This window comes from Setaria italica, chromosome IX, assembly GCF_000263155.2.
Source record: "Setaria italica strain Yugu1 chromosome IX, Setaria_italica_v2.0, whole genome shotgun sequence".
Taxonomy (NCBI): Eukaryota; Viridiplantae; Streptophyta; class Magnoliopsida; order Poales; family Poaceae; genus Setaria; species Setaria italica.
Genome location: NC_028458.1, coordinates 14,396,089 through 14,420,190, shown reverse-complemented (window position 1 = coordinate 14,420,190; position 24,102 = coordinate 14,396,089). Strand labels below are relative to the sequence as shown.

Genomic DNA, 24,102 nt, shown 5'->3' with positions numbered 1-24,102 from the left:
CATCTCTCTTTATACCTCCATTCCTTGTCAGTTGTCACAACACAACTTTTCTGATGTTAGAGCAAGTATTCAAAACCGTTGCGTAAACTTTTGCCAATTTTACTTTGAGTTTTTTTTATCATTAAATCTCAGGTGGGAACGCTAAGCTCATTCCACCGTTGACCTCTTACAAAAAGCACTAGATCCAAAGGATAGACAAGGAGAAATAAAGTACTTTAGATATCATGTTATGTCACATATGCTCAGCATATTCAATTATCACAAGGGTTGGGAGCACACCGATGTCAAGTACTTCAGTCATGAAAACTGAATGCTTTGCTTTCGCCATATACACATATCGACTAAACGTTGCCCCTTTAGTTAATACTCCATCCATCCCAAATTACTATTCGTTTTAACTTTTTAAATATATAACTTTTACTATGCACCTATATATATTATGTCAAGATACGCAGTAAAAAATTTATATCTAGAAAAGTTAAAATGAATAGTAATTTGGGACGGAGGGAATACTTTTATCGAACCTCCTTAGAAAAATGTCAAACACGTTTTAGATATGCCTATTATTTAAGTGTGCCGTGTGCGGATGCACTTAGCTTACTGATAACGATAACGACTTGGCCACCTCACTAATTCATTGATGATGTTGCTAACAACGAGTGGCTGCTTTTGAAAAGGAGTGATGCTATCTATTTGTTTCTTGGCCTATTATTGATGATGTTGCTAACAACAAGGGGAATCATCAATCAATAATTTCAAATTTTCAATCAGCTAAAAAAAAGTTATATAACCTCAGACGATAACTAGGGTCCCGTTTGATCGGATGTTTGGATGCTAATTAGGCTTATTAAATATAAGCTAATTACAAAACTAATTGCACAGATGGAGTCTAATTCGCGAGACGAATCTATTAAGCCTAATTAGTCCATGATTTGACAATGTGGTGCTACAGTAACCATTTGCTAATGATGGATTAATTAGGCTTAATAGATTCGTCTCGCGAACTAGTATAGGGATTCTGCAATTAGTTTTATAATTAGCTCATATTTACTCCTCATTAGTAGCATCCGAACATCCAATGTGACACTGCTAAAATTTAGCATATAGTATCCAAACACCCGCTGGAGATAGGGAAAAACATGGAACAAGCCGTTCAATTGTAAAACCAGCCCCAGTTCTAGTCAAAATGACCGTTAGAATAAAATTCTAACGACAATTCAAGGCGCCCAAAAGGGACCGAACTTCTAGGTAAAAGAACCACCACGGAACTCGTTGCTTCCAACTAGCAAAAGGCCTTCCATGCATAAAACGAATGTACAATCAGCTGGCATCCATGCAACATCATAAGCATAGGGTAAAACTCTACTGTTGCAGTCACCATTGAGAATATCACAACCACATTCAAACATGACGAACTATTCATGGATTTACAGCACAAGCTACACATTCACTGACATTACTGTCAACATTATTTATCTACGGTTACAACTCGGTGCTTGCTATGTTATGGTTTACGAATGCCAGATCAACAGGTTTCTACACTGAGGCGGATTTTATACCCGGACTAGCCATCTACTCCACGGACGTCATCCTCTCGCAACCAGCATCAAAGAGCTTCCCATAATCTTGCAGATCAAGGGACCTGACCTCATCTCGACGCCAAAACCAATCCTCGTATCTGTACCAGCGCATGATGCCTTCATCCACCACCATCCGTTGGCATGTGATGCATGACCTGCTCTGGCAATAATGGAATTCACGCAGCCGTGAAGCTCTCTCGAGAATTTGGCCATCCAGCTCATGAACCACTTGCTTCCGCCCGTTTGCCGCAACGACCAACAGCAGGCAGTGGGAAATATTCAGAACCTCAAGATATTCCATCTTGTGCAGTAAAGATTGCAGTGCATCCATGTTCACTTTCGAGCAACGAAGGCTCAAAACCTTCAGCTTTGGAAGGAACTGTGAGATCGCAGAGGCAAAATTGTGATCAAATGAGCCCATGATCTTAAGTTCTGTGAAATTCTTGCAGCTTCTGCCTATCTCTTCCATAATATACGGAGGATGTCCGATAGTAGGCATTGTCAAGGATTCCAGCTCTTGCCACCTTTGGATAGCTTGGCATATTCCCACTTTGGTGATGCGGTTCCATGCTGGCATAACCAATCGTTTTAGGTGAGGAGACCTGCTAGACATCAGGCAAAATTATAGTGTTAGCCTCTTCAACGCAAAGTGAGAGACCACAAAAACTCAAACATCAGGAGTTTTCTCGAGATATAATCATAAGATTAATGTACCCAAAAAAAAAGAGGAGTCAATTCTCAACTTTAAGAGTATTCTAAGTCTCTAACAGCATTCCCTAGACCCCTTCTAGTTTGAATGGCTGGGACATAGCAGCTATCCAAAGTTGCTAACACAATAAATGCATGAAAGAATAGTTAGAAAAATAGAATATTTACTTTGGATAACACATTCATATTTATGTGTGATTTAACTGCAGAGCTCATATCACCGCTGCGTTAACTAGCTACAAGCACTCATCTGTGCAGAAAGCCATAAGATGTAGTTCAACTATTGTGTTCAAAATCCTTGCAGGATTAATAAGTTACATGTGAGGTATGACACACATATAGGACTGTGGGACTACAGCATTGATGAAACTTGAAGGGTTTTGTTAGTTGTTACCTTTCCGAGATGAAATGAAGGTGCTCATCTTTCATGTACAAATTGTAATGGAATATCATGCAGTTGACATTCCCACAGCTAACTGCCATAGCCACCCGTAGTATCCTTGCAAGTCTCTTGTCAGACCTATCATCAACCCAAATATATGGTGATGCCCTTGTCTGAATAAAATTGGATTTTAGCAATCCAAAGTCAAGAGTGCCCCAAATAAGTGGATCTGAACAGGCCAAACGCCACAATCGACAAACTTGGGAAACTGGTGACAACTCAACCAAATTTAATTCCTTGAATATCTTCACAAGGACATCAGTGTCCATGTCCTCCCATCTTTTGCCCATCCATTTATTCTCTCCCATTATTAACAAAAATCCTGTAACGGAACACAAATACAATCATGATAAGAATTATCTAGCGAATCTGCTTCCCCTGCAAGAGCAGCTTAATAAATAAACAAAAGATACAATATATACAAACAGAAGTAAGTAAACTTCACAGGACCAAAATCAAAATATGTTCCACGGCCACAAATTCTACTTCTAAGATCGACACAGTCACTAGTATACTGGAATATGGAGACTTCTGGATCAACTAATAGCATGGTAGGCAGTAGAAAAACAATAAATAAATTTCTCAACATTGTGCCCTCCACCGAATCACACAAAATGCATGGATTAAAATTATCAACATCCTTGGTCGATGTTTTTTCCCTCTTCGTGTTCAGAAAACATTTATGCATTTGCTATGAGATGGTCTTAAGGATTTAAGGAAGGTAACACTAACCCAATAACGTTAACAAGAAAACATATTAGGAGGAGGTTTAAGCCTAACAAATGGGACAGATTCATTCTTCAATCTCACCAACATAATATGGAGATGTTTGTCACTGAGGACAGTATTGGTATGTATGGTCAGCAGACCAATGACAGACAGTAGAATCTAATATGATATGAGCGTTTCATCTATTCCCTGATTCCACACCGAAATGTCCTGAGAGTACCAAACCAGAGGGTTTTGCATCCCTACAAATATATTTACCAGCAGACAGAACAAGTACATACAGTTTCACTTGAAAATTTGAAATTCTACAAAAACAAACCAGAAGATCAAGAAGAGATGTTAACAAACCTTCCTAATATCAATAACATAAATAAGCCAAAGTCATCCATGTTCAGAAATTGACCGGTTGAATATATGCCGCTTAAATATAAATCCAACTATAAATCAAAAGGTTATGTGCCCAAAAAAGAAAAAAGAAAAGAAAAGAAAAATGCGGAGCCCCTACTGAAGACAGCTAGAATAGGAATAAGCTGAACATAAACTCGACTACAACTATAATTAAACTGCAACTGACAATCTGGGACAGGGGAATCGCTAGGAACAAAATCCGGGAATACCAAATTCAAGGAGAATTTCACCTGGGGCAATCGGGGATAGGGGAATCACTAGGAACTCTAATTCGCCCAAAACTTACGTAGAAAATGAACGCACAATTAATGTCGATCTCGCAACCAACCCAATCGTGCGCCCAACTCTAATCCGTAGTTTACCATGCAGCACAAAGTCCACAAGGAACCGAGTGCAGAGAACGAAGGATCTGGGTTCGATTGCTCCAAATAAGAGCAAAGGAATCCACGCGAGCGAACGAGAAATTACTCGGAGCAATTACTTACCAGCACGGGAAGAGCTCGTCCCGACCCCCGACGGATCTCCGTCAGCACTAGACTCCCGAGAGCGGAGCGGCGCTTCGGGCGCCGTCACGAGCAACAACGGACCGGGGAGCCCCGCGCTCGCGCCGCGTCGGGTGGAGGGTCCGGCGGAGGGAGGACGGGGCAGGGAGGGAGGGACCGCGCGGCGTCCGTGCTCGGATTGGGCGAGCCGAGGCAACGAGGGGTCCCCGGCCGCGGCGATGGCGGCCGGAGGCGGCGGAATTGGGGGTCGCGCTTGCGCCCCCCCTCTCGGCCGGGGCGACGAAGAGGGAGAGGGGAGGAGGGCCTGGAGGGGGACGGGCCATTTCCCCGGCCGGCGGGGTTAAAAACGGGTCGGGTTCGGGTCGCGTGAGTCGTGGCTGGCTGGCTTCGCTGGCCGCGCCTATTTTGTTTTTCCACACTGGATACACCGACATTTGATGGGCGTTTTTAAGGGAATTTAAGAAGTAGCAATAAATCGCATTGGAACTTGCATTGACGCAGCCGACAGCCAATCGAAAGGTGTATATTGAGACACATTCTGCTTTTTGACTCGTGGTAAAATCCTATGGCAAACAAAAACGTTGTGAGTTGTGACCCACCCACCACAAGCAGCGATTCCTTCTTTTTTTAAAAAAAAATGGGTTGTTTCCTTGCAAGGAAGAAGAATCATGCTGTGACGAAATTATTGTTGCATAGGACCTTGCTCCGAGCATCCAATCCTAACTCCAGGTATAGGTTCTCGTTGGCACCGATCACATGACACGAGGTCACACCTTTGTTCGATTCAAGGGGGCCAACACATTCTCGGTGATGGCGACGGATCGAAACGCGCAAAGAAAAGCGAGCATTCAATTGGATTTGCACTCGCAACTACGTACGAATCAATTATCAAGAAGCCATACGTGGAGGCTCAAAACCCTCGCCCACATACCACCACAACCCACAAGGACCATGGCAGGCCGGCAGCACTCGAATTCGAATCTCGCCGGAACCGCGGGTGCCTGACGCCCCTCCTTTCGATCTGAAAAGGAAGGGGCCGCGCAGGGAACTTTCTCCCGGCGCGGGCGGCCTGCCTGACCGGACCATCAGCCTGCCTGTCAGCTGTCAGCGGAGCCCGGCAGAGAACAGCCAGAGACCGACGACGCCGACGCGGCTATTCCTCGGACAACCGATGGCCTGGCGCGCTCGCCAGTCGCCAGGCGAGAGAGGCCGTGTCAGTCGTCAAAAAGGCGTCCCCCTGTGGTGACCTCACGGGTCTCTCTCCCCGCGACGTCATCGCGCTGCTGCCTCCGCTTCTTTTTCCTCCTCGCTTCGGCTCGGCGGCCGGGAGATCCATCTCTTCCTGCCGTGATGCGTTTGCCTCTCTGTTCGGGCCCCGCCTGCCGGCGTGGAGTAGGTGGAACACTTGTGTGGTGGTAGTTTGGCGCAGTTTTTCTGATTAGAGAGGGATGACGGGAGCACTCGGAGAAACTGTATAAAAAATGACTCTGAGCAAGTCGATGCGTGTCCATGTACTCCCTCCGTACCAATATAGTGCATTTTAAGGAGGGGATAGCAAATGACATTATTACCGGTTATGGATGGACTCAAAATAGCATTAATGATTGCATAATTTGAAAATAAACTTGAAAGCCAGTTGTGTGCCACATTTACACTCCAGCATCAAAATAAACTTAAGCCAGTTGTGTGCCACGTTTACACTCCAGAATTTCCCAGAAGAGAAAAATAACACCAGTCTAGAACCATTACAAAGAGAAAAGTGGCGCCATTACATAGACATTCAAAATTTAAACGCCGTGCACCATAGCAGCACTGCCCCACTATATAAGCACATCACGTGCTCCAAATCATCCATTCCAGCCTGCAATCCACTTCACCATCAACTATGACCATTGATCAATCCACTTCACCATCAACCATGGTCATTGATCTAAACACAATACCAGATGAAGTAGCTGAACATTGCTTACCTGATCTAAATGGAGAACCACTAGATGAGCAAGCAGATGAAGTCCATGTCCTGCAAGATGAAGTCCACCGGCTTGAAGAAGCTTAGTCCCATCTTCTCCATGAAGATGAGCAGGTTGCTATGCATGGAATAGACCTCAATGTTGATGCTTCTAAGCTGCAACAACCAAATGAAGGTAATGTGTTCTCTTAATAATGTCAGTCCACCAAAACTACCAATCATTTTATAATGTGGCACATTCATTAGAAAGGGGTCCAACAAGTAAGTATTGAGTTGAAGAACTGATCACCTTTTTTCATTGTAGACATGATGGAGTACATGCAAGACTATGGTGTGGATGCTGATACTGCAGACGTAGCCTTTCATGAAGATGAGCAGGTTGCTATGCATGGAATAGATCTCAATGTTGATCCTTCTGAGCTGCAACAACCAAATGAAGGTAATATGTTCTCTTAATTATATCAGTCCACCAAGACTATCAATCATTTTATAATGTGGCACATTCATTAGAAAGGGGTCAAACAAGTAACCTTTAGGCTACAGTATTAGGTAGAAGAACTTATCACTTTTTTTATGCGGACATGATCGAGTACATGCAAGACTATGGTGTGGATGCTGATACTGCAGACGTAGCCTTTATGAAGATGAATTAGAAGACTCAGATTTTGAACATGACCATGCAAATAAAAATATTTCATATCAGTCCAGGAATTTGACAGAAACTGGAAGGCATGAAAATTATGCAGCATTGCTCAAGAGAAGTATGCATGGAAGATTAAAAAGGAACAGGCTCGTACCTACGTTTTTGTGGCCCTGGTGCAAAACATAAAGTGGGGCCTATATTTATAAAATGCAAATAGCCAAAGTGCACGTAGACTTCCTCATGTAATACCATAAGCATTCGTGCAAAACGATTAAATGACGAATCTTACTGATAACTTCTTAGCTTCTATTAAAAAGCATCATTCATCTAGTATTCTTCGAAATGAAATCTTCAATTATATCTTCAATTACATCATTTTCAAGCGTAATTGTCGCCAATCCATTTAGCCTTTCTTGTTTCATAGTACTGCGCATGTAGGTCTTTAGCAACTTCAATTTGGAAAAGCTTCGTTCTGCAGATGCAACTGTTACAGGAATAGTTAACAAAACTCTGTATGCAACAAGGGCATTAGGAAAACAGACCATCCATTTCACAAACTTCGAATATCAAGAGGGCCCATGTCTTCCTTTGGAATGAAATCTTGGAGAAACTTTAACTCCACATGTAATTCTTTGCCATCAATATCAGAATGGTCACCACTCTTAAGTGCAGCCTCAAGACGAGCACAAGAAGACAACAGACTCTTGTCATCTAAGGAGCATAATTTCTTTGAAGTAAACAAAAACCAAAAGTTTTTTCGTACCCCTGGTATTGTTCGAACCTCTTTGTAAGTGAAACAATAGCTTGATCAACAATGGATAGAAAATAATTGATTCTAATTGACTCGAGCACTCGGCGACTTGGCGAGATTGCGGTGGCCGGCGGCGCTGAGGCGAAGGCGAGAAGCGCGGTTCCTACTTCCTGGACGCTCACGCGATCTAGCGATTAGAATTCTAATCGGCGGGCCAGACTTACTAATCGGACGGACCGACAACAGAATCTCCAAGCCAAAAGTCGCATGAACAAAGGCCACCAGAGGGAGGTCAGGTCATGTACTCACGTTGTACTTGTTGAACATGGGGGCCTCAAAATTTTGGAGGCCTGGTGCAGTCAGCCCACTTGCCATGCATGATATATGGGTCTGAAAAGGAACACTACAACTAGAGTTGCTGAAATATTACAAGTTAGTAGGTATCAAGTGCAACGTGTTTGGCAGAGAGTGAAGGAGTGTAGTGCACAAGGAAGACCAGTGGATGTTAGTTCAAGGAAGCCTAAGAACTGTAGCCGCAAAAAAATACAAGCTAATCTACCTGAGGTTCTTAGTGTTCCCTTACGCAAGAGGACTATTATACGATCTCTAGCTGCAGCCATTGGTGTAACGACGAGCACTCTACATAGGTGGTTCAAGCAAGGGCAACTATGACACCACTCTAACACACTAAAGCCTCTATTGACAGAAGCAAACAAGAAAGAGAGGCTGCGATGGTGTATTTTCATGTAAGATCAAAGGACATTGCCAAATGAACCTAAGTTCATTGAAATGGAAAACATCATCCACCTAGACGAGAAGTGGTGCTACACCACAAAAAAAGACAGGAACTACTATTTGCTCCCAGGAGAGGAGGAACCGTATAGGACCGTGCAAAATAAGAATTCTATTAGCAAAGTCATGTTCCTGACGGCAGTGGCCAGACCTAGATATGATGATAAAGGTAATTGTACTTTTGATGGAAAGATAGGAGTGTGGGCGTTTATCAGAAAGGTACCACACTTGTTTCACTTTCTTACATTAGTTTGTGGTACTCATTTGTGATCCTAACGTCAATTCATTTCATATAGGAACCAACAAAAAGAAGAAGCCATAACAGAGGAAGGGGAACCCTAGTCACCAAGTCTATCAAGGTAGATCGAGATATTATGAGGTTGTATATGATTGTTAAAGTTCTACCAGCTATTGTTGCACGATGGCCTCGAGAAGATGCAGGAAAGACCATTTGGATCCAGCAAGATAATGCCCCTTCTCACGTGCTTGTGTATGATGAACACTTTGCTGCTGTTGTAACACAGACAGGTCTGAACATACAAATCATCAACCAACCTCCCAATTCCTTGGATATGAATGCACTAGACCTAGGATTCTTTGCTTCTCTTCAATCATTAGCCTATAGTACGACCTCTAGGAATATGGATGAGCTGATTGAGAATGTACAAAAAGAATTTGATGAATACGACCCATCCGCTTTGAATAGGGTTTTCCTAACACTAAAAGGTTGTTTGATTGAGGTGATGAAAGATGGTGGTGAAAACAGATACAAGATTCCTCACATGAACAAAGATAGGCTTGAGGCACTAGGAATGCTGCCTAAAAGCCTTAGTGTTCACCGCTAGCTATATGAGAATATGATGGAGTCTTTAAGTAACTAATTGTATTGCTGCTGCTGTATAAACCACTACTGTGAGAACTTGACTATGGCAGTTCTGAGAAGGAAATTGCTAACTAAGTTAGATAGAATCTTGTGTTAGTCAGCAACTAGGAATAATTTACCTTATACTACAAACTTAGACATGAGAAATAAAAGTGTAAATTAACTGAACAACAATAGGGATAAATGTTGCACATAACCTCTTTTAGTCCATCGCTTTCATGTAGTAGCATGCCCCTCATGATTCCAGTGGGCTGGTAGATGATATATCAAATAATTACTTAATAGAAGGTATAAACATATCATAACAACTTTAGCTTACAACCTGCAGTAGCTTACAGCCTCACAGATAAACATAAATATTCATTAGCACAGATAAACATTTATTGGAGCACATAAATATTCACCATCACACATAGTAGATGTCCATTATCCCAATCAAAATCATTTTATTATCACACATCAAGCAACGACAAATGAACTAGGGGTTGAAGAAGGCAGACACCATAACCTCATGCGATCACTCCGTCTGATTCGGTGGTCGCGCATGTAGATCCACTCTCCGTAGATGCGGCTACCTGGCTTCATGACGATGTTGTCATCCCCCTTCCTCCCACCGTGGGCACCTACTGCCGCGGGCCATGAACGCGAGGTGGAGGAGCACTGGATGGGGATAGGGTATGGGGAAAATGCGCGGATGGAAGGATTTCTGAGGGGAGAGGAAATCTAGAACACACGCAGAAGGAGAGGGGAGGGAGCGTTGAGGTGTCGTTGGGGGCCGGTGCGATGGATGCGAGGCAAGAATCGAGGCAGCGCGATGCGAGCAGTGGGGAAGAAGCTGGAACGAGCGGTGGGAAGGACCGAGAACTTTTCAGATTAGGCGGAGGATGGCCAACTCACTAGGAGCTTTAGATTTTTTTTTTTTACAAATGGGCCTACGTGCATAGGTGCCCAGACTAACAATGAACAGTGAGCACCTAGGAGTATGTACTATTATAGCGTTTAATTTGGGACTTTTTTTAATGTTACAATTGCACTTAAATTGGGACGGAGGGAGTACTAGGCAAGGCTGTAGGCTTGTAGCTGAAAGTTACTGCTCTCTCCATCCCAAAATAAATGCACTTCTAGAGTTTGTGTGAAGAGATCGATTTCAGTGTGAAATTACATATATACCCCTGTAAAGGTGTAATCATTGCACTTCGAGGGGAGAAACTAGAAAAAAAGTTAGTATTTGGGACAAATTTTAAAATCATTTATTATAGGACGAAGGGATAGTCGACAGCTACAGTATGCACTAGACAAAGCGGCGACTTTCACAGTCTGCTTGTCTGTCTGGAGCCGTACGTACGACGTTGCAGTCTCCAGTTTCATTCTTTGCGGTCTCCAGTTCCATTCTTCCTCTCCAGCCTGATCTTTGGATTTTGCCTAACAGCGGTGCCCATTGTCCACCCAAAAGGAAGATAACAACAGTGTCCACCATTTTCACGGATATCAGGCCAGCATCGTGAGGCGACAGAGAGTTCGGCGGCGGGGACTCTCTCTTTTCCCTGACGCGATTGCGTCGTGCCTGCCTGGCTGTTTCTCTCTTGGCCATACGCCTCCGACATGGTCGCCGGAGACGGGAAACGGGAGGAACGGGCGCGACTTGACGGCCCCAGGGCCGAGCGACGTGGAAGGAATGGTACACTACATTCCTTGTGAAGCTCATGTTTCCACACGTGTTTGTGAATTGCGACTTGCGAGCGCGCCGACACGAGACATCAGGCGAGCCGAGCGGGAATTTCAGCGATCTTGTCGGACACATCCTGGCATCCTGCCATTCTTTCGCAATTGTTTGCTCTCATTGACCATTTTTTTTGGGGCACAGATACAGGATCGAGGGTAGCAGGAGCCAGGGCGAAGTGTGCAGAGACCAGCGACGCTTGTGTCGAGTTGATCAAAGAATCAGGCGACTAATCTCTACAGCTAAAAAAAACTAAAACCGACACAAAATGTCGTACATCGTTTATCTTCCGCTCTTTCGGTTCGCCCTCGATCGCTTGGCGTCCCTCCGTTGCCTGCAAACGCGCTCGCGCTAATCACCTACGCCGTTGATCCAATCGACCCCCTCCGAGACGCCCCTTGCCTCCTACGATGATCGCGCCTCCATCTCTGACCTTTCGATCGAACCCTACGCGCACCCTAGGGGAACCACGCCCCGGCGCACGCCGCGATTTCTGCGCTGAATTAGCGTTTCGTGTTCCTCTTCTCCTTTACGTGAATATCGTCTCCGCCGCCGCCCTCAATTTATGCACCAAGCCAAATAGGTACGACATCCCCAGGCGAAGGAGGTAGAAGCGGCGGTGGCACACACGATCCAGTTGAGCTGCACTACTGCGACTCATTGTAACCCTCAAATTGAGATCTCCTCTGCTTCCTCTTTCTTTTTTTGTGTTTCTCATTGAAATCCATCGCTCGTAGACCATCCTATCATTTTCCGGCGAAGCTCCGGCCATGCACCGTTCATAGCTCCACCTTGCGGTCGCCGTCAACCTAGATAGGAGGAAGAAGACGGAGATAGAGCCTTTAGATCCAAAACCAACAGCTTGGATTAGATAGAGATCGTACCCTTCATGTGGACGTGGTTCACCGTAGACCATACACTGCACCACCTCCATGGACTCGGTGGAATGAGTCCACCAATCCAAGTGGGTCTCCTTGCCACCGCGTCGAGCCTAGATCCAGTCTGCCGCGACCTCCCGCCCCTCCCTCATTCCTCCCCACGGCTGCGCCTCCTCTGTCCGTCGCCACGCCTGGCCACCTCCGGGCAGGGTCTTCTCATCGTCTGGGCAGGTTTCCCATCGCAACACCACCGCCGCCCTCACCCACTTGCTGCTGCCGCTGCCGCCAGGATGGCGCACTTCACGCCGGCACACCACCACTCGACGTCCGCGGTAGCGGCGGCGACGGCCACCGCGCGTCTGCACACATCCACGCCGTCGGCCTTGGCGGTGGCCGCGGCGGTGGCGCTGTGCCTGCCGCACCTTCTCACGGCAGCGTCCCCGACATCCTCCTGGTGGAGAAGATTGTGCGCTATATTCCATGCCTTCCGAGATGTTCACCATATTTCACTTGCTGACCTTGGTGTGTTAATTTTGATCGAGTCTCAACTATGATGTTGGTACTTCTGCCGGAAGATATTTGAGATGCTTTTATATTAGTTTCTATGATAAATAGTGAATCATAGTGCATTGTACGACAGGTGTAATATATAGTCATAATTTTCAGAACTTTGTGTTTAGAATATGCCCTAGGTCTATGCTCGTGCATTGCCACGAGTAAAAATAAGTCTATATCACTTTAATATAAGATGTGAATTGTCCAATTACACTTAGGCAGCAAGAATTGGGATGGCTTAAAATGTCAGAAATCACAACAAACCGGGAAAAAACCATCAGTGTGTAATAACATAGAGCTTATGAAACATTTATTCAAGTAATCATCATAGAGCACTGGAATAGAAATTCAAACTTAAGTACTAAAGGTTAAACGGGATGTGGCCTTTGTAAATATAAATTTTATTGACATCTACTTGCAGGAAAAGGAAGAAATCACGTCAGGATGCTTGCTTTCTGAGATGTGAATGCCGGTACCTCTTTGCCCTCCTACGGTGTAGGGACAACTGGAAACAGAAGACCTAAGAGTGGCTTCATTGTCAAGTGGTAGCCCCATTTAATCTTCAGAAATAGAAGATGAAACGTTCATGCTTACCTTTGACAGAACGCCATGGTGGAATTACATAGTCAACAACTTGTAAAGAACCAACAAGATAGCCTAGCCAACTTGTAAAAAGCTTCGCTACTTTATTTTATTTTTAAGCCATTTTGCCAAGCGACTCTCTAGATCATGAGTGCTGAAGAAAGAACAATTAATGATTTTTATAGTTGGTATTTTTTCTGTTTTAGTGTTAGTTTTGAACTTAATGAGCTAGAGATTAAGCCTTTTTTTTTCAAGTTTGACAAAGACCAAGCGTCTGCAGTTATATAAAAAAGGCTATGGTGGATTTGTAGGTTTGCAACTGCTAATATTGTGTTGGTGTTCCAAATTTACTTGGATCAATTTTGGCCACAGAAAATTTTGGCCAAAGAACAATATGTTAGTTAATTTTTCTAACTTTTGAAAAGCATGCAAGGATTCTGCTCTTGTAATACCTTCGATTTGAAATACTCTTCATATTTAAACATGCTATATACACTGGATTTTTCTGACTTTAGAAAAGTATGCAATGCAAGAATTCTTCTTTGTGAAGCTATGCCTCGTGCTACTGAAGCCACCACGGCCTACTCCCCATGCTCCTCTTCTGACTCCTCGCCATTGAGTGCCTTGATTCTGCTGAGTGGGTAACCCAAAAGCTCTTAAGACCTAATAATCAATGCAATAACATTGGTCTGAAGTGCTTTATCTGATCATGTTCGTGCTTATGCAGTGCTTGCAAGCACTTGAGAGAAGATAACTTGGAGGCAGCCTATGCAGATGCTTTCAAGCAGGAATGATCACCTCTGCTGGCATTCATTGATTTTGTCTTTGCAATCGTTCAAATTATAGTTTTTAAGAAGTCATCTTAGCACTGAGAATTTAAGTAGTAAATCTGCTAAAAGAATGCCTGATTCTGTGGTTCAGAGGGTGGCGGTGATAGTTGTGACGATTGCCTGCAATAAGGTCCATGAAGATTACTCCATGCCTGCGATAGATTTTGGTGCAATCTACTGCATCGTGGACCTTTTTAGCAGTTTGGATAACCTTTTTGACCAGGTCTGTCACTAGGGTGTAGTCACCTTGCATCACTTGAGACCTCAAAAGATCTATTGGAGTGGATCTGTTTTTCAAGAATTTTGCTTTCATTTCTGTTCTGATTTGTTGTGCACATATATTGCCATGGTGGCAATCGAGTAGTGGAGTTCTTTGCTATGGTTGCAGGACATGGCTACATACAGATACAACATATGAGCAAAGTTGATTTTCTTTTGTTCAGGTACATGGATTTTATGCCATACAGATACAACATATGAGCAAAATTGTTTTTCTTTTGTTCACGTACTTGGAATATTTTCTGAATCCCTTCTGAAATGTTTTCGGGAAAACAATGACATTCCATTTTCCATAACCATGTTCTCTTGCTGTGTGTTAAACCACTCTTACTGCAGATGATCCCTGGTGGTGTACGTTTGAGAGGCGCTTGCTTCTTGGTGATCCATCCACACCAAAATCATAGGCAAGTATCTTTTGATGTTCTCACAGAAATCAATTTGACATAAAAATAATGTGACAATAAAACTCATATATGTGATAACATATGCTTTGGAATCATGTGAATTTGTATTGAAATACAGTTTGAGCACTTCACACTGAATACTAAAATAAAAGTGCTCAGTTAAGTTTCAGTTCTTATTTCATGTAGTAATTCATCCAGTGGGATTTTGCAGATGGGGCATTTGAAGAAAAGGCAATTTTGTTGTTTTATGTGCTAAATTTGGTTTAGGTGTATATGTATTCAAACTCAGTTAAGCAGCAGGTTGACACACTGTCTTTTCTCACATACTTTGTAATTTTTTTGGTAATTGCACAGAATTTATCCAGTACATGTCTAAATAGCTGATTGAATTGCAGAGAGAAATAGAATACATATTGCAATGCACTGACCTTAAAGCAATATTATCTTAATCGCATCACATGCAAAGAAATATTATAGATTTGGTTGACCTTTAAATAACGTGTCGCACCAAATTTTGTTTAATGGCGTAACAACGATCTTGGATAATATACTTATTCCATATTTGTATTTGATTTCATATTTATTATTGTCATGTTGAATCCAATATGTATTGCAATATAAATATTTTATTGCCCGGGCACGATATACAGCTAAAATCCAAGCAACGTGTGCAGTGTATGCCTGCGCGGATCGCGTGTGGGTGCTTCACTTCAGTGCTCCTGGTCCTCTGGGGCTTCGGGGACCTGCTCCGGTGACGCTTCTTCCTTGGCTGCCTCTGCCTTTGCGGCCTCGGGCTCGCCAGCGGCGTTCTTCGCGGGCGCAGGCTTGAGCAGGTTGCTGTAGCTGCCGGTCTCCTTGAACACCTGCCAGAAGTGGATCTGGCAGTAGAGGATCCCGTTGTGGGAGGCGTACGTGGCGGTCGTCAGGAGGCAGCCGCCGCGAGCGCATTTGAAGCAGGTCTTGTGGTAGGGCTCGCCCTCCAATGTGATCTGCAGAGTAAATTTGAGCGACCGGATATTCAGAGTTCAGGCAAGCAAGATGAACTCCTGGAGATGAGGGAATAGCTATATGCCCGTGTTTAATAGTAAAAGCTGGTGAAATTCACCGGGGAAAAAACTCAAATGTAATCCATTTTGCTGATTGTACCTTCTCCAATGGGTACACAGTCTTGTTGCAGGCAGCACACTTGTCTTGAGTTCCGCAGAACAGAGAGGATAACTTGTTGGGGACCTTAGACTGTTTACAATAAGAAAAAAAAGTTTATGAGCTGAAATCCATGGCAAATTTTACGCACGTTGCTGATTGTACCCTTTAAAATATTGAATGGACAGCATGGATGACTAATCATACTGGCAGCTTTTTGAAGATTATAATCCTATTTGTTTAATAGTCTTCACACGAGAAAAATATGGACTCTGGTAAAGGAGATACATGAAAAACTCTACAAACAAAGCAATCAAAGATTGTGAGGACACGGTACCTGTTCATTATTTGCCTTCGGACCTGAATGGAAATAAAAAGAATATATAGCAATAAGATGATGCCATGCTTTCATAAAAATCCGAGAGAAAATAATGTGATGGAACTATGCAAGTCAAGCTTACCTGTGGGGAAGTTTTTGCTGAAGGTGCCTGTCGCCTTGAACAGCTGTTCAAAATGGGTCTTGCAGTAAAGAACCCCATCCATGGAGGAATAGCTGCACATCTGACATACGCACAGTTTAACATCAGCTCATGCATAAAAGGATAATTTAGAAACATCATAGAAGGTATAAGAAATCGATACTACGCGCCATGGGTTTGCAAATGTCAAGAAAGAGGGCGTACCGAAAGTGTGCCTTTGCAGTGGCTGCATCTGAAGCAAGATTTGTGGTACGGAATGCTATCTGCGGTGAGGAGATCAATGAAATGCACGGTTTTGTCACAAGCCTTGCACTTGTCCTGCGTACCAGAGAACGTCATCTTGATGTCTAAGTGGTGGTACCTAACGAAATATGTTGCTCAGTTGCTAACAAGAGTCGGCTGGCACAACCCTTCTAATGGTATAAGATAATCTGCCTTTGGCTCTCAATCTGCAACACGATGGATGCAGAAGAAAGCCAAAGAGGGTCGGCAGAAGAAGTGGTGGAAGACTTTAAAATGAAATGCCTGAATCCTGATCTGCAAGAGAAAAATTTGTGGGAGAAATAGAAGAGGGAGGCTCCAAGCCAAAGGAAAAGGTCAGAAGTGTAAGAATAAAAGTTCCAGATTCGTAACACTAACTTTGGACACTACTTGCATGGTTCTAGTTTTTGGTCATTCTCCTACACAAAGTGATGGACCATATTTAGTGTCCAATGATAGATAATGACTATTAATAGTCCGAACATCCGCGGAATTAATAGGAGACTAAAAAGCCAGTGTTATCTGTCGACCAGTGTTGTTCTTAGTGCACCCAGAAATGCACAGAAAAACACCACGCATTCTTAAATAAACCCATAACACAAACATGCGATGAATATAAAATAATATACACTTCATCAATTGATGGTTTAATGTAAAGAAAATGCCATTAGACTTTTTGTGAAGTATAACAAATAAGCTTACATAGAGCATCAAAGAAGAAGAATAAGAATAAAAAGTAGCTCAGATGATTGGAACATATTCAGTTCACTACTCCCTCCGTTCTAAATTATAAGTTATTCCAACTATTTTGAAGAGTCAAATCATTTTATGTTTGACCAAAATTATAGAAAGGATCACAAAAATTTATGACACTGAATGGATATACTATTTAATAAAAAACTAATGGTACTTATTTGGTATCATGAATGCTAGTACTTTATTGTATAAATTTGATCAAACTTGAGATGTTTTGACTCTTCAAGAAAGTTAGAATGACTTGTAATTTGGAACAGAGGGAGTAGCAATTATGGCCTCTGAACTGGAGGAAAAGGGGAGAAAATAGTGAGACCTAGGACACACGTGTACCTACCTTTTGTCTCTCACCCAAGTATTAAATCTTATTTATCCCCAAAAGCAAGCAGGATTTTCTTATATCTGGTTTCACTCCCATGAACTCATAATTCTGAAAAGAAAGTGTACTATGTCAGTTCTGCTTCTGTGCAAAGTACTATCAAGTATATCCAGGACAAGTTGACAATTAATCTCCAATAGGGAATGCAGATTAAAGGGCATCTGGAATTTACCATAACAAACACTTATAGAACAGAAAACATATAAAATTACTTCTTTGCCAGATAAGTATAAATAAAAGGTATGACTGTTAATATAATTCTCGGTTTGTACATTTCAAAATTGGGTTACACTCTTCTGGACTGAGGCTGCTGTGGTACACATTGCCACCAAAAAGAAGAACACAACAAGTTTACAGTTGACTGGCTCTGTAATCAAAATGCTTCCCAATTTCTTCCTGTCTGCCAACCAAGTTGGTATATTGTGTCCCAATCACAAATTACCCTAGGCTCCAGTTAATGCTTCTGCAAGCAGCCATTTCAATAAAATGTGCTAATCCAAATGAAGTTACTTCTTGAGCAATCTCAAGAAGTGGGTTACGTTCTTCTGGACTGAGGCTGCAGTGGCACACATTGCCACCAAAAAGAAGAACACAAGTTTACAGTTGATCGGCTCTGGAATCAAAATGCTTTCCAATTTCTTCCTGTCTGTCAACCAAGTTGGTATATTGTGTCCCAATCACAAATTACCCTAGGCTCCAGCTATTGCTTCTGTAAGCAGCCATTTCAATAAAATGTGCTATTCCAAATGAAGTTACTTCTTGAGCAATCTCAAGACATCACCAACAAGGTGCAGGGAGCCGGTAACCAAGACCTGGTTCAGTGTGCAAATGCAAATATATATATATATATATATATATATATATATATATATATATATATATATATATATATATATATATATATATATATATATATATATATATATATATATATATATATATATATATATATATATATATATATATATATATATATATATATATATATAATAGTAGCAGAACCAAAGTAACATAGAAACAAAACATAAATTTAACAAAGATGTCAGATATTCCCAATATCAGAAACAAAAACAAAATAACTGACAATGCATAATCACACACGAGCAATCAGATTCAGAGGATGAAGAACAATACATGACAATATGAATTAATGATGAAGTACATAAATTAGTGATGGTTACTACAACATATTTTAATAAAGTGGCACTGAATTCCGCAAGCCCATGACAGAGTAGCTCAGCCTAGTACTGAGTGAACCATGCATCAAGCACTCTGGATGCACGTGATAGGATGTCGAAATGATGCGAAGCATTTGAGAGAGTATAATAGAAACTGTAGCATAAGCTTTCACCTGAAATTGCGTCGATGGGTTCTGTTTAGCAGTTTCCCTTAGCCACTGAATTGCCAGTGGGAGAGATTCAAAAACTGAGCTAGTCTTGCTAGTGTTCACACCATTTAGACCTGCATCATTCCCGCAAAAGCCCATATATCATCTTCAACTCAATGGACTTATGTAGTTTCAATAAGAAAACACAAGCTGATAATTAAACACAATTTCACAATGCAGTTTAGAACACCTTTATTGCTATGAGGCAGGCTTTCCCACACCCTTTGAAGTGACAACTGCCATGACAAATCAGTTTGTTCACGCTCTGAAGGTGGTGATGCAAGGGAACCAAGCTTGTTGTACTGTGATTGGTTTGGCACAAACAAGGCCTGCTCAAAGTGGAGACCTGAGAAAAATGATTACTAATCATTATAGGGCCAGAAGAAGCATTCATTCAATTCATAATACAAATGCATTGATCTTGGAGAGAGAGCAAATACAAGGTATGATGATAAGTTTACACACTACTCAATTAGCTGGTTTACTAAACTATTCAAGGGAACCATCGGACATACTTTGTACATGGCATGCAAATCAGCAACGGTTATAGGAAAATCTTGTTCTTTCCCATATATCATACTCCCTCCATTCTCAAATATATGACGTTTAGGTCAAGTAAATTAGTTCATTTTTTAACTAAATACCTTGTACGAAATGTCATATACTCATGAGTAACTATGTAAGGAAATCATTACAGTTCAATAAGGAATTTTATTGATGTACCGTTTTGAGCACATGTATCTAGAAGATGTGGAAGCAATCTCTGAGGATCTCTTACAGTCATGCAATTGAAAAGGAGAATCTGCAAACATAAAAAATCCAAAATAAGATGCATATAATATTATAAATAAAGAACAATTGTACGTAAAAGAGAAAGAAAGAAACATGATTCGACAAGAAAAGCTGCCATGGCAATGCATACCTTCTTAGAATTCCTGTCAGCATGAGGCTGCTTCAAAGAAACTGGCTGCATTCTATCATAATTTGTAACGTGGGCAAACCACCTTGCACACATTTCCATGCTTTCTGGGCTATGCGCCCCATCCAAATAGAAAACCAGTGAAGAATTACCATCCTTGTCGTTTTCAGAGTTCACTTGTGGATCTGGAACAATCTGTGCTCGGCCTTGCAGACAAGCACTTGACAGCCCTTTGATGAACTGATCTGGCAAGGCATCCTGCATTCAGTGGTAGAATGACAACTGGACACTAACATATTTTGCAGCGATATAAATAAATACCTATTTGGAGTACTTACAGAATGTCTGGCATGCATTCTATCCAAATGACCTTGCTTCTCAAGCCACGTATTCGCCAAGGCAACAGCAAGACCTGCATTCGTGTATTGGTGCTCACCATGGAGTCCAAGAGGCTGACCCTCTAATTTCTTTGGGTCCAAATGCTGGACTACTTGAAGAGAAACCTTTAGAGGATTAAAGTCAATTATCATATCAAAAAACTGATCAGAACTGTAATCATGTTTATGGACAAATTAATATGTGCAAGGGCATGATGGCAACCAAAAATAAGTGCAGCACTAAATGCAACATACACCCAATTCAGAAGCTTGGCGCCTCAGTACAGACATTGCCTCTTCTAGCTGTGGAACTGTATAGGCCGGAACTCCTTTCTGTATTGAGGAAATAGGCCATATAGGAATCAAGAAAAAAATAGTTTTAGCCACAGGTGGTCAATTAAAGAAGATCCGAGCAAAACTAGCAAAACACCTTAAGTATCCCAGCCTTCTCTCCAGCAATTTCTCCAAGTGTGTTTCCTGCTCATGGGGAACAACAAACATTGGCTGTGTGAAACAAATATACTAAACATGGTATGCAAGATAATTCGTCTTTAAGTTTCATGACTAACCCAGAATTTCCATATGATCGTACCCGAGGGATGATATTCCACAAACAACAGGTGCTCGGACCTGCAAATGTTTCAATTTACAAATCAGCTATGCTCCCCAGCTTTTGTTCAAGTCAAGGTCCCGAAATGATTCCAACAAGCCAAAATAGAAGAAAAAAATGCACAAGTGTGAACTTCAAACAGACTCTACACAGGGTGCAACTGAACCTAGATGGCTAAATAAACAAACTACAGCACTACTGATCTATTATAGCTTGCAACAAGATCCCAATCCAAACTTTTTGGATACAAAATATAATTGCCAAGTTCAGCATTTAAATTAGAAATTCAATATGGTATATCTACATAATTCTTGGTAGTCGACGAGCTTCCTTTTTAGTTGGCGCTTATATCATATGAATCATGAAAAATTTCTACTACTGTGCATTATTCGAATAGAGAATGATAAAATAAGCATGCCACGCACCACATTCGTTGCATCATATTTCCCTCCTAAACCAACCTCGAGCACAGCAACATCCACCTGCTTAAACGTGACAAAAGAAAGAAAGATTTGAGTACGTTGCTAAGAAAGCATCGTAACATTTGGGCAGTTTATGACAGGTTCACTGACCTCTGACCTAAAATGGTAATTGCTTCTTAAATAAACTTACAGTAGACAAGTAAGCACTTCATAATTTAGATTACTAATGATGTGCTCATATCTGTGAAGAGTATTGGACTATTAGCTGCAGACAGTAAGCGAAGATGATGACAATTATGGAGGAAGCAATCTTTTAGATTCAACAACTATGCCACAACATATGCTTTTCTACCAATTTAGTCTGATATTAAATGAACCAATATCCACAAATATCCTTTGATTGGGAAAACACTCAAAATCCATAAAAAGGGAAAGGTGGGATATGCTTAGCTACACCACTATATGATTAAAAAAGTTGCAGATGCAGACCAGAAAGTGTTTGCAAAGTATTAACCTGCTCATCTGAAAAGATCTTGAATGCTAGCAGTGCAAGAAACCTAAAGTAGGCCGGCATTGGTACATCATCACCAGTCTTGTCCTGGAAGGCACAACAAAACATTCGACCACGCCAATGATTGTTTCCAAGACACCCATAAACTCAGAGAAAGATGCTGCGGATCCACTGTTGTTCCTTTATTTCACTACACATATATAAAGCAAATCAGGTGGATAGTTACCTTCAGTTTGTTCCAGCACCACCAGAAATATGTTATAAACTTTTCTTCCGAAATGTCCAGCCTATGAACTCATAAGAAGAGAGGACAATCAATAAGCGTAAATGTACATAATGGTAGCAAGAATCAAATAAACTAAAGCAACTCAACTATAAAAGCCTTCAACTACAATGACGACAAGCTAAACATACCAAACCGATAAAAAATAAAGGTTGCAAGGTGGTAACAGATGAAGTACCCATCAAGTCGAAATCGCTCGCGAACATCCATCAAGTGCGGTGAAGTGAACAGTCCAGTGCGGAAACCACATGATCGAAGGATTGACTCAGTAAATGTGCATGTTGAACCCTAAAGGACAGAGAGATAAAGAGCTATCAAGATGCATCCATTAAACATTTTCCTTTGCAGGGTTCTATAGTAAATTTAGCACAGTTACGCAGGTTTTCAAAGTAAACCATTTTACACCAGAGGTTGCGGTGGTTGGTTATGATTTCAAGTCCCCCGCTCTCCCAAGAATCAAAGATAATGATTCTACTGGGAGTCCTGGGTGCTCTCCTTTTTTTGCTTATGCCAATATATTATGACAATAAAGGCTCCAGCACTCGATAGAGAAACACAGGCCAGATGGAAACAAATAGTAGGAATTAGCACTGATCATTGAGATATTGTTATAGCTCCATGACAACTACAGTTGTGCACGGTCACCGATAGCTGTGCTACTCTGGAACCGCACACCTAAATCCATCCAAAGCAGTTCAGAACTTCAAGACAAAGCTAAGCCCAAACTGTGACAGTGACACCACACACATGCAGCGAGCGCTTACCTTCCCTTTGGTCCCGGCAACGTGAACCACCTTCAACTGCGCGATGGGCTCCTCCAGTTCCAGTATCTGACAACGCAACCGCACCCAAATCAGAAACAACAACAAACAACCAGACACGAACCGATCGGAAACCCACCGGCGGGCGCCCACCCACCTGCACGTACTTGGCCATGAGCTCCCACTGGTTACAACGGTTGCCGGTGTCCGCTCGCACCTTCTGCGTTATCAGCGACCCGAGGCACCCGAGCACCTCCTCGTACTCCGCCGACCCCGTCGCCACGCCTGCAACTCCACCGGCATCCGTGGACTCACCAACCAGAAACGCAACTGAGGCTTAATCGAACGGGGCTCGGCTATTTCGTCTCGCTCACCTGCGTGGGCGGCGCCGGCCATGGCGCGGGGGAGAAGCAGAAGGGATGCGTGAGCCGGCACGGGGAGCGGGCGGCCGGGGTTTGGGGCGAGCGGGTGGGGAGCGGCGGAGCGGAGCGGGAGGAGGAGGCGTCGCAGGTGCGTGAGGCGCGGCGTGGGCATGGCGACGGAGGCGGGTACTAGTAGCGTGGCAGTGGAGGAGATGGCCGCGGGGAGTGGTGCGGGTCGGGGGGTCGCGCCGCCGCCCGCGCGCATTGCTCCGGTGTCCGATGAGTGGCGCGGAGCGGATCGGCCAGTTTTATGCGGACGGAGGCTGGACCGCTGGACCTTGGTGGACGTCTCTCTTGTTCGAGTTGGTGGGTCCGAGCCGAGAAATGTTGGGCCTGAAGGCTGAATTCGGGGCTCTGTTATTGAGATTTTGGGGCTTTACTCAGCGGGTGGACACTAGTTTATGTTCGTGTCAGCGTGACAGGCAACGCGTACGGTATGTTCGTGGTACGGACATTATCCTCTTGAGCACGATTGTAACCCTAGCGCAAAGCTCAAGGGCATTATCCTCTTTCTTGTGAAGGGACATTCATCATCACTGGAAGACCGTACGCTAGTCCTAGGCCATGTTTAGTTACTCCCAACTCCCAACTTTGACACTATGCAAAAAGAAGATTCCCCATCACATCAAACTTGCGGTACATGCATGGAGTACTAAATGTAGATGAAATTAAAAACTAATTGCACAGTTTTGTTGTACTTTGCGAGACGAATCTTTTGAGCCTAATTAGTCAATATTTG

At 42.7% G+C, this 24,102-nt stretch overlaps 3 protein-coding genes across 6 annotated transcripts; all 3 read right to left on the bottom strand.

Moving 5' to 3' along the window:
- Nucleotides 1-1,276: 1,276 nt before the first annotated feature.
- On the bottom strand, nucleotides 1,277-4,687 carry LOC101761082 (F-box/LRR-repeat protein At3g48880). The gene is made up of 3 exons (XM_004982631.4): nucleotides 4,353-4,687; nucleotides 2,683-3,052; nucleotides 1,277-2,182 (listed from the first exon to the last, which is right to left on the bottom strand). Exons 2-3 carry the CDS (start codon nucleotides 3,036-3,038, stop codon nucleotides 1,573-1,575), a joined length of 966 nt encoding a protein of 321 aa, XP_004982688.1. The 5' UTR covers nucleotides 3,039-3,052; nucleotides 4,353-4,687; the 3' UTR covers nucleotides 1,277-1,572.
- A 10,517-nt stretch (nucleotides 4,688-15,204) lies between these two features.
- Nucleotides 15,205-17,757, bottom strand: LOC101760679 (LIM domain-containing protein PLIM2c). Its single transcript, XM_012843074.3, has 6 exons — nucleotides 17,630-17,757; nucleotides 16,483-16,639; nucleotides 16,261-16,360; nucleotides 16,137-16,159; nucleotides 15,803-15,892; nucleotides 15,205-15,645 (listed from the first exon to the last, which is right to left on the bottom strand). Exons 2-6 carry the CDS (start codon nucleotides 16,615-16,617, stop codon nucleotides 15,367-15,369), a joined length of 627 nt encoding a protein of 208 aa, XP_012698528.1. The 5' UTR covers nucleotides 16,618-16,639; nucleotides 17,630-17,757; the 3' UTR covers nucleotides 15,205-15,366.
- A 115-nt stretch (nucleotides 17,758-17,872) lies between these two features.
- Nucleotides 17,873-23,644, bottom strand: LOC101759990 (folylpolyglutamate synthase). Of its 4 annotated transcripts, none has more exons than XM_012843072.2 (16): nucleotides 23,316-23,644; nucleotides 23,099-23,226; nucleotides 22,945-23,010; nucleotides 22,359-22,468; nucleotides 22,124-22,184; nucleotides 21,901-21,984; nucleotides 21,390-21,449; nucleotides 20,924-20,984; nucleotides 20,785-20,831; nucleotides 20,610-20,687; nucleotides 20,316-20,480; nucleotides 19,981-20,217; nucleotides 19,782-19,860; nucleotides 19,249-19,404; nucleotides 19,023-19,132; nucleotides 17,873-18,483 (listed from the first exon to the last, which is right to left on the bottom strand). In XM_012843072.2, exons 1-16 carry the CDS (start codon nucleotides 23,566-23,568, stop codon nucleotides 18,424-18,426), a joined length of 1,755 nt encoding a protein of 584 aa, XP_012698526.1. In that variant the 5' UTR covers nucleotides 23,569-23,644; the 3' UTR covers nucleotides 17,873-18,423. The 4 variants fall into 4 exon arrangements, with proteins under 4 accessions (XP_012698526.1, XP_022678966.1, XP_012698525.1 ...); XM_022823231.1 differs by having other exon boundaries at nucleotides 19,981-20,235; nucleotides 23,159-23,226; nucleotides 23,316-23,639; XM_012843071.2 differs by having other exon boundaries at nucleotides 19,981-20,235; nucleotides 23,316-23,638.
- Between the last annotated feature and the right edge of the window lie 458 nt (nucleotides 23,645-24,102).